This window comes from Plutella xylostella, chromosome 5 (assembly GCF_932276165.1).
Source record: "Plutella xylostella chromosome 5, ilPluXylo3.1, whole genome shotgun sequence".
NCBI classification, from domain to species: Eukaryota; Metazoa; Arthropoda; class Insecta; order Lepidoptera; family Plutellidae; genus Plutella; species Plutella xylostella.
In genome coordinates this window covers 7,414,705-7,425,017 of record NC_063985.1, presented here as the reverse complement: position 1 = coordinate 7,425,017, position 10,313 = coordinate 7,414,705, and the positions used below count along the sequence as shown (strand labels likewise).

At 36.1% G+C, this 10,313-nt stretch overlaps 1 protein-coding gene across 2 annotated transcripts; it reads left to right on the top strand.

Moving 5' to 3' along the window:
- The first annotated feature begins 1,443 nt into the window (after positions 1–1,443).
- On the top strand, positions 1,444–9,512 carry LOC105391269. Of its 2 annotated transcripts, none has more exons than XM_038113073.2 (5): positions 1,444–1,895; positions 2,281–2,347; positions 7,802–7,897; positions 8,560–8,628; positions 9,066–9,512. In XM_038113073.2, the coding sequence occupies exons 1-5, from the start codon at positions 1,812–1,814 to the stop codon at positions 9,122–9,124; spliced, it is 375 nt and encodes a 124-aa protein (XP_037969001.2). In that variant the 5' UTR covers positions 1,444–1,811; the 3' UTR covers positions 9,125–9,512. The 2 variants fall into 2 exon arrangements, with proteins under 2 accessions (XP_037969001.2, XP_037969000.2); XM_038113072.2 differs by having other exon boundaries at positions 1,468–1,895; positions 2,278–2,347.
- The last annotated feature ends 801 nt before the right edge of the window (positions 9,513–10,313 follow it).

Below are 10,313 nucleotides of genomic sequence, written 5' to 3'. Positions count from 1 at the left end.
GTTAAAATCATTTTATTACTCGTACAATAAATAAAATTACAGATAAATAGAGCACTTATTTGGACATACTCTCGACATCTTTTCGACATACTTGCGCCTTCCTAGGATGTTCTCTACCGATACAACCAGTAATCTCCGCACAGACCTCACCTTCTTTCAAACTAAGCCAACAGACATGCCTTTTTCAACTTTGCCGATTGTAATAATTTTGCACAGTTTTTTATTACGGTTGCATCCGCGAACTATATTCAATTCATACATATTGCCTTTGTTTTTACTCAACACCGTGATCCAAACCGGAACACTGAGCCCGACATATTCACAAATCGTGATGTTATTGAGAACAGAATATTATAAATATGATAGCTCCAATATTTTCTACGTTATCGACAAGCAGCAGCGATGTGGATAGTTGAGAGTTTAGTTTTGCTGTGTGTTACGGGGAGCTTCGCATCTATCCGGAGAGACGAGGGGGTGGTGCTAGTGGCCCCGGTGCTGGCGCCCCCTACAGGGGAGAAAGCAACCACTGCTCGGGCCAAAGACTTCCCCCTTCTAATGCTCCTGTCAACGAACGCTCGAGCGGGCCAAACTGTGCGAGAGGAAAAACAAGTGAACGCCGCCGCCGAGGCCCGGCCTATTTATGTCAAAGTAAGTGAACTTGATCTAATGAGTCAAGCAGAATGACGCGTGTAGATTAACGCCCGTCTAAACAATAATAAAGTTAATATTATGTTTCATTATCTTTCTAATCAAATGGTTTAACTACATTAAAATAATTGCGGCTGTATTTTCCACTGCAGGCATTTACTTCAACTACTTATATTACTTTTATAGCTAATGCTTATTTATAATAAATAATATGTGAATTTTAATAAAATGAGTGTTTGTTACAGAAGCTAAAACGGGGCCGCTCGTCCGATCGGAAACAAAAAGAAGATAAAGTACTGCGAGTTAAAATGGTACAGAATCGACATTAGACCTAAATAGTGGTTATTTTTGCAAGTTGTATAAAATAATGGCCCTATTAATTCAACAGCGTGTACCTCATTCACTTTTTATGAGATTTCAACAAATTGTACTTATTCACCAATTAACATTGAAAAACTCTATTAAATTATTGAATTGGTACATTTTCTTTATTGAATCGTTTTAAGTTTTTATAAGAACACTTTATGTAATGGTCCTAAGTAGCAAAAAAAACACTATTTTATAAAACCGTTTAACATAATTATTATACGTATTCTAAAGGTGGGTTTATTACTTACTTCTGATACCACCTGAACATAGAACCTACTTAAATCTCCAATCGATGTAACTACTACATACAAGTAGCGTGGCAGAATTATCTAGCTCTGCTAGGCACAGTCTTTAAGATTTCCCAAGAAAGAAAGAGTCCAGAAACAAAATACATTTCTTTATTGTTTTAAAAAAACTTCTTCTTGTGATTAGTGAATTGCGACTGCGTATAGTTGATAACTATGGTTGACAATGTATATTAATGTTTTTTGAAATCGGTTTAGCAGTCATTGATTTTAGTTCCCAACATTGTATAACACCTATATACTTTGTACAATTATTATGTACTTAGGTATAGGTACTAGGTAGTTAAAAGGAAGGTAAGTGTAGGCATACGTAATAAGTACGTTTCCATGGGATGATAGTGTCACACCATGAAACATAATAATTATAATTGCTGAAATTAACGTGCACGTAACTACTCAGCATCCTCCATATATAAGGGCGCCTTGACGAAGTGTCCGGAACAATTCTATCTTACTTTGTACTGAAATATTTAGAAAATAAAGTAAAAAATGGCAGCTATTCATAACAGTGAAAGTTTTATTATTCTTATTATTTTCGCAGTGATAGTTCAACTGACTTGTTTTCCCTTGGACGTAAGTACATTGACTATGGTTATAAATTATTCACTAAAATGTCGCCGAATGGCTCATCAAGATTGGCATTTAATTCATCATCATCAGCAGTCCACTGCTGGACGTCGTCGGCCTCCCAAAGCACGCCACTGCCAATTATAAACTAAATTTTAATAGCTAACACTGAGTTGCAGAAAGGATCTTTAAGTTAATGTCGGCATTAAATGTATTGTTGCCTTGCTTTGACAGTATACGGACAGAAAGAGACAGACATAGATTTAATGTCGACATTAGCTTAAAGTCCCTTTCTGCAACTCGGCATAAGTTAAGTATACTTACTCTACTATGACACCTATATTAATTACTTACATCTGACTTTATGACCATTGATCACTTCTTTTAGAAGCCGTCTGATGATGATCACACCTTAGTTCTCCGCTTCAAAAGGCAGTTGGGGAATAGCCATATTGCAGGTAAACATCAAATCTATCTATATTCCAGAATTTTTGTGATTTTTAAATCAATGTAGAGATTAAATTATTATTATTGTGCCATCTAATTTCTGTTTGATAAGAATTATCTATCTATTTACGTATAAATGTGAAAAGCCCTCCAGCCTTCGAGAAGGCCTGTCCTACAGGATGGTTTTTTTTTTTTTTTTTTTTTTTTAAGATTTTATTATCACTCCACAGACTTTATGTCCGTGCCTTTTTGAGAGATCAATATATTGTGAGAGTTTGGTTGTCTTTTGTCTTCATCTTTTAACTACTCACTACTCAATGTGGAAGCTTATAATATATATATTTTATCTTTTATATATATATACCTATATATTATTAATAATTTTTTTTTTTTTTGCACTCCTGGAGGAAAATCTACACAGACACCTGGGAAGGGGACCCAGGTAGTGTCGGCCTTTAACCGACTAAAAACCCCCAGTTGTGCATTTCTTGTTTTTTTTTTTTTTTTTTTTTTTTCTTTGTTTCACACAGTCACACTTACAATTATAATGGCAACAAACATTTGAAGGGTAGGGCCAGTGTCAGCTGTCTTCAGAGAACTTAACAGACGCCTGTCAGTGGCCACACACTCCTTTTGTCATCGCTGTTGTTTTGCCTGGTGTTAAGGGTCTGCAATAGGGAATCGAGGGTTGGCATTGTCATAGAATTATGTAGTAAATGATGCTCTACAGCCTTGAAAAAAATCACACAGGTAGTTGAAGAGTCTAGCTAGGTGCTGAATCATTCGAATTTAAGTAAATGATTATGGATAACTGTAAATTAATTTCAGAATATCAAGAAAAACCAGTCAATCACACTCCCGTATTGTAACAACTGTGTCGTAATTATTAAGAATTTTCATATGATTTTTATCATATTATAAAGTTAAAGGCTTGGACTAGGCGCTAAATACCTTGTTTTTTAATAAACACACACTTATTTTGTGTAAATTAATCCCAAACTTGAGCAATTTTTTTCCCTCAAATCTTCATCCATATATCTATGGCGGCTTTCTGTGTTATAAAATCATAAACACAAGTGACGTTTGACTCAGTTGGCCGCTGGCCTCCAAAGAAGGGTCACGTCGGTTTAGGCAGCACTGACAGCTCGCGATCTTATCGTGTACAGATACAAAATCACTGCACATTGGTTGTCATTGCACTTTTTCAACTTTTATGACACCAACATAATTTGATTTGAAATTGAGGAAGCATAATTCTTCCAGTATATTCAATACATTAAATTAAATTAGATAGTGTGCAATATTCTCGTGATATTACAGTCTCGTAAAGGTCTGATGAGGAGCAGGAATATAGCGAATGGATCTAAGTGATGACAATACGCACGAACATTAGGTTAGGGATCAAAAATACAGTCTCTTGGTGCTGGTTGAGGTATGGTCTCGTGAGGATCTGATGAGGGCAGTAACACGGTGGTGGCTCAATTTTATTTCAAAGATGTTAATAGCTAAAAGCATCGAGTTTGGGCTATTAAGTACCTATGTTTTTCAGAGAGAGAGAAAGAGATTTTGTTTTTCCTCTGGATGTGTTAGGTTTACTGGGTTTACTAAGTTCATTCTGTTAATGGCATCAAGTTGTTATGTGTTCATAAGTAATAATAATTTATTAGTTAACAAAATGCTGTTGGTTCTCCACGAAAATGTAAAAATAAAAATAAAATAAATAAAAATAAATTCGTAACGTAAAATTGTCAATGACGGAATTTCTTCTATAGACAGTAGCCTCAAAAAAAAACAAACGATAGATGGCGTGATTTGAAGATAAAGATACATTTATTCGACACATAGACAGCAACAACAAAAAAAATACAGATTTAAAGAAAAGAAACACATACTTATACAAAACAACAAAGAAAAAAAAGGATACACATTAAAATAACTAGAAAAAATATAAGCCCCAATTTACTTGTGTGGGACAGGGAGTACCATAATATTTTTTTTGGGGTACTCCCCATCTATGCGAAATATCAGCTTGATATCTTTACCCGTTTCTGAGAAAAAGGGCGGTGACAGACAGTCAGTCAGACAGACGGACAACAAAGAGATCCTATAACGGTTGCTTTTTTTCTTTTGACGTTCGAAACCCTAAAATTAAGTAAAAATATTATGCTGCTACCAAAAAATGTACTTAAAGGTATTGAAAAAGCGGTATACAGGGTTATTGGTAAGTAGACCTGATCCTTTCAGGAGGTGATAGAGGAAGGCATTTCCAGTCGATTATACCCTATAATGCATTATCCGAAACTTAACCATTTCTAAGATATTTAATATTTAAAGATTTTTTGAATTTTTGCCAAAATTTCATGTTTAAAACCAAAAATAAAAAAACTAGCCATATTTCAATACTTTTTTTGTTTGTTTTGAACTAGTAACATCTTAATAAACTTATTAAAATAATCAAATGTGCATTATTTGACTTAAATTAGACACAATACCTCAAAATAGATAAACATTTTTTAAAAATATTCAAAACCTAAAAAGAAATAAGTTAAATTAAAAAAGAATTTCATACAACAATTTTTTGTGCACTTCAGCTTAAAAACATTGTCAACTTATAAGCTTTCAAATGAGATATTTCAATATCAAATCGATTTAGGTATCACCAAGATATGGCCAAAACAATCAGAAAAGGTGGACAAAATTCAACAGAAAAACTAACAAAATTAGCGCAATTTAAAGGTAAAAAGTGTGATGGTTTTCAGTCCTGTTCACTTTAGTATGGAAACCCCTGTTGAGTTTTCTTGACAAGTCCCAATGTTAATGGAAAGTATCGTAGGCGGGGACCAGCAGAGGGTTCACCATTTAGCTGAATGTTACTTAGAAAACGGCCTTGAGTGGCGGTCAAGTTGTTCCCCGCCTGCGATACTTTCCATTAACATTGGGACTTGTTTTCATGTTTTTAGCGTACATTCGGGTTTTTCGTTTGTTTATAATTGTATTTTTTTATTTGTAACTTTTTAGTTGTTTTTATTTTATGAAATTTTACGTCAGTAGTTCATGATCATTTTTTATTTCAATAATTTTGGTGTTGTTATTTAAATACCTTCAATATGCATATTTTTGTAATGTGAAAATCAAGCCCTTTCATTTGATACCTTACACGGCAAAGTTGAATTATTATTTTTTCGATCATCACGTTATGTCCTCTAGAGGGCGCTATGTACATTTTAATGGAATGTCACATAGCCTATAACCATCGCGCCATCAATACGCTTCTAACAATACCTCTTACATCAAAATAGAAACTTTGTTGGACATGACTGTGTCTTTTTACCATGGAAAACGAATATTTTTTTTCGCGAATTTGCAAATCTCGTAGAACAAAAGTTGTCCAGAATGACTCCTTGAGTCATCCCCTTTTGGCTTAGTATAGCCCTTTTGCGACACTATGTATTTACTTTGCTTTGTCGTCGGGGTTCAGTTGGCTGGAGGATGCCCGAAACTTATTATCTACACTTTAATACTTGTAGTTACCTTTCTACAAGTAAATACCACATTTGTTTGAGAAAGCTAATCGGGTTCCGAGTATAGAGTAAAGTGGCACCCCTATTAATTTCTACTCTTTCCTGGTGCCTACCAGTGTAAGTAAGAATTATACTTACTTACCCTAAAATCACCCAAAATGTACTTGAACATAATTGTCAATAAAGTTGGCGAGTAAAAGTTTATCGACCCACTGTGCAAACTTACATGTGTGCGTGTCACTGCGTGTGCTGTGTGAAGAGCATTGAAAACCCAAAATTGGCGCGGCACGTCACCCTGTACGGGCCCTTAATGTGTGACAGTGTTCTTAAAACTATCTTAATTTTATTGGTTAGTTCTTATACAGATAATATTAATTCATGATATACTATACAATACCTACATATCAAAACTATACAATACATGCTATATACTATACATAACAAAACTATAAAATACATGCAATACGGTTTGGCCGTCAATATAAAATTAAAATCAAAATTCTCCTATTCCGCTCCATTTTGCGTTGCCAAAAGCCTTGATTGCTGGGCAACGACCTCTTTGTCCCGATTTTTTATTGCCATCTTTAGGTTGTACTCGAGGATCCGTTTCTTCGGTGCTGTTATTGCCGTTTTAGCGAGGTTGCCGATAGCGTCCTCGGTGTCATCCGCATAGTAGGTGCAGGCGGAGGTGTGCCTCGACAGCGCCACTACTGCGTGAGGTATGCTATCGTGCAACTTTATTTTATCTTTTGTTTTTATGATAATGACGGATTCGTACGTCAATCCCTGTGCTTCGTGTATGGTTAAGACGCGTGATCCCGTTCCTTCTCCAAACCCTTGGCTGGTCAGGGTCTCTTTTTCTTCCTGTGTATGCGTCAGGAATAGAGTGTTGGTTTGGGATTTTGGAATTGCTGCGTCTGTAAACCTTTTCAGCTGCAGGGATTGGATACGCGTTGTGGCTGCGTATATGCCTGAGTATACTTCTCTTAGGGCGTATGCAACATCCATGGGGTTTCTGTATGAGCACAACAGCTCCTGGGTGATGTTTGCTACCAGTGTTGGGCGACTGTACCTTAGTTCGAATAGGTTCTCTCTGTCTATGTACGGTAGCTGGTTGATGTCTCCGATTAGAGCAATATCACTGGCACGGGACAGGCGGGCGGCAATTACGATTGCCCCGAAATAGTTCATCAGGGCCTCGTCAATTATCAGGCGTTGGCATCCGACATGTTCTCTAAAGCCGTTTACTAGGACTGATGCCATCGTACGTACCCTAGTTCTAACCATGTCCCCGATCCTATGCGCTAGCCTGTTTCGTATATCGACGGCCGCCTCAGTTGTCGTGGTGATAATGGTGTCTTTGCTCACATCGAAGTTATTTACCACCCAGGTTGTCTTCCCAAATCCAGGTACCCCGTTCACCCAAGCGATGGTGGGCATCGTCCAGCCGTCCTACAGGATGGTTTACATGCTACGTGTAATGAAATATTGCGTTGTTAGATAAACAAATAGGACATACACTCGCGATATTCTATAGCAAAGAATAACTTCCCTATTAAAAATGTGAATTCTACTTCAATATTGCAGACGGCGCTAGCCGACGGTAGCCTTTTCCGTTTGTCGCTGGAACTTTTTCATACCTCGAGAGTGTATAGTCAAATAACCTTATTTACTGCATTGCGATTCTGTAAAATCAGACATCTCACTTCGATCTTCATTCTCCCTTCACCTTTCACTGTGTATATGTCATCTCTTACATTATTTGTCAAAATCTCAAAATTCGATGTGTCAATTTGAAAACTCACTCCGGATTCATAATCGAGTTTTGACAATTAGCTTTATAGAATCGCACTGCTGTTAAGATTGTTGAGCTCCATTTCAATGTACCTAATGTGTATCTGTAAGTAATCCTTAAATAAATAAAGAAAACTTATCCTTTTTCAGACCATGCATTAGTCTCAGCTCATGAGTTGAAAGGAGCGCAGCATGGCCGATACGGCTACGGGCAGCAGCACGACACAGTCATCGTCAACGTACCTGGTAATAATTACTATACATTGCTATACAAAAATAAAAATGATAATGACGCTGACCCCGCCATAGTGTTTCCACCACGTGAAATAAAAGCTAGGGAAATACCTAGAGACATAGAATAACAAGTACAGCAGTACGTTATTCTATGCTAGAGAGTATATGCTAACATTGATATTTATTATAAATATGTGGAAAATGTTAGCATAGTTATAGTTTTACGACGTGTTTATTCGAAATTAATAAGAACATCCGTGATGAGAAGAGTCACCGCGCGTAAATAGGTGAATTCTAAGAATACCATCATATAAACAGAAGTGTTTTAAAAACCCATGATTCTGTTAAATTATAGATTATATGTAACTTCTACACACGTGTTATTGCAAGGAAACTATGTAGGTCTGTATCAAAACACAAGATGCAGTTGCACATTCTCGAATTATTTGCTTGAAATATAACGTGTGAAGTGTGAATCAGTTTTATTTTTATTTCAACTCATTTTGAATATTTATAAAACCATCTTTAACGCATTTCACACCGAAATTAGCCAATCATAACGCTTAAATGGAAGGAAAATGTTAATTAATTTTGAAAAATATATACCTACTTATCACTGCAGCCTGTAGTGGAAATACCAGACTTACCAAAATTTAATTGTTAAAATTTTTCAGACAATAATAACAACAACAACTACAGGAATCCTAACAACAATGGTGGCACAACAGTAGTGGTTGTAGAAGGTTGGTGTTTTACTTAATTACCACTAAAACCAGATATATAGAGGTTTTCTTTGTACCATGAATTGAGTGTTAAAGTGGTGTGACCTCAGCATGAGTACTTACCAGAAGTACTTAGAGGTTTTCCACTTATCCAGGTTTCACTGTACCTATACTTAACATTATTGATTAGGTGGATGATTATCTTTTTTTTAAAATGAAAAATTGTCATGGTCTGTTTCATATTGTAATGCAGTTGAGATATGGTATGGTGGACATAGTTTTGAGTGGAAACCACAACATCTAGGCCATATTTTATCATAACACTGTACAAAACTATGAAAAAGGAATCATCAAAGTAAAATAATGTTATTTATAATACCTTATTATTGCAAGGTCAAAGACCACACGTGCATTAAACAAAGCTTGTGAACTAAACAGACAACATCATTATTTTTCAGAACAAAACTCCAGATACCCGACCGGACGAACCGGCTACGGCTACTACCGCAGGATGTAATCCCCAGCTGGAACAATACCTACTGTATTACTATATTTAACTATTATTATAAATAAGTACATAGAACAATGACCTATTTTAGGGAATCCCTCTTGATTACATCTAATGTATACGTAACATACTTTTAAACGTTAAAAAATCGTTCCGGTGAAAAACGTTTTTCATCCAACCTCTGAAGAGGTATAATAACATGTTGTGTTTCATCAAATTATGGAATCCTATTCTGATTGTATTAACTGGTAATACCCGACTATGAATTGGCAGTAAAACTATGATTACTAATGTTACGTTGTTGCTTTATTATACTAAGTAGAGGTATGTAAGTATACACTGTATTCAATTATTCTACAACCATTTCAATTTGCAATAAAATATCTTCTAGACAGAATTTGTATGTTTTAATTGAGTAAAGTACTCTAGCTTTAGAAAAACTGAAGGTTCAAGAGATGTCATGCAATGGTATGTCGATTAATGCAACAAGAGTTAGCTCACTAGCGTTCCGAAACAAAAGAAATCGTAAGCTAGAGTCAACCCATGGATCCTCCGGGTCTCATCGCCACCATGACGTGACGTGATGGCCGAGGTGGAGCCAATCCATGGACAGAAGAAACAGAGATTGAAACTGCATATGAACCTTATATGATCCGAAACTATAGACCAGATAGAGGGGCGTTTTTCCATTACAGCTAATGATGATAAAGTACGCAAAAACTTGCTTTATACTGAAACGAAATGCAGATTTTGCATGTCTTACCGCTGACACCGTACACAACTCAACCTGCCCTGCCTATGTAGATACCTAAAACAAATACAAAAAAACCTCAAGACGATAAACTTGTTCGGTAGCTTAGCGCATCATTTTAAAACGCAAAAGCTTTTTGTATTAACAAAATAAATGTAGGTACAGGCTACCGAGATGATGTTCAAGGAGCGACGAAAAAAAATATTACGCACTCTACTTACACGTTGAAGTTTACGCTTTATGCTATAAGTAATAGAGAGTATGTGCTTGTACCAGTATCCGGTTTAAGGGAATAACCAAGTACAGCGTGCCAACGTGCGCGATGTGCAAATGACTGGGCGGCGCGGCCATCACGCTCCGGCCGTCGCGTCTGATGAATAATTTCGGTTATTATCATCCATTCTTTATTCAATTTAAAAGTTTATAATTGGTTTGTCAGAGTCATGA

Bases quoted from the DNA above. Each gene is read 5' to 3' on its own strand.
- LOC105391269 (XM_038113072.2), top strand. From the start codon at position 1,812: ATGGCAGCTATTCATAACAGTGAAAGTTTTATTATTCTTATTATTTTC. The intron at 1,896-2,277 runs GTAAGTACATTG...CACTTCTTTTAG, and splicing joins TGACTTGTTTTCCCTTGGAC to AAGCCGTCTGATGATGATCA. The intron at 7,898-8,559 runs GTAATAATTACT...AAAATTTTTCAG, and splicing joins AGTCATCGTCAACGTACCTG to ACAATAATAACAACAACAAC.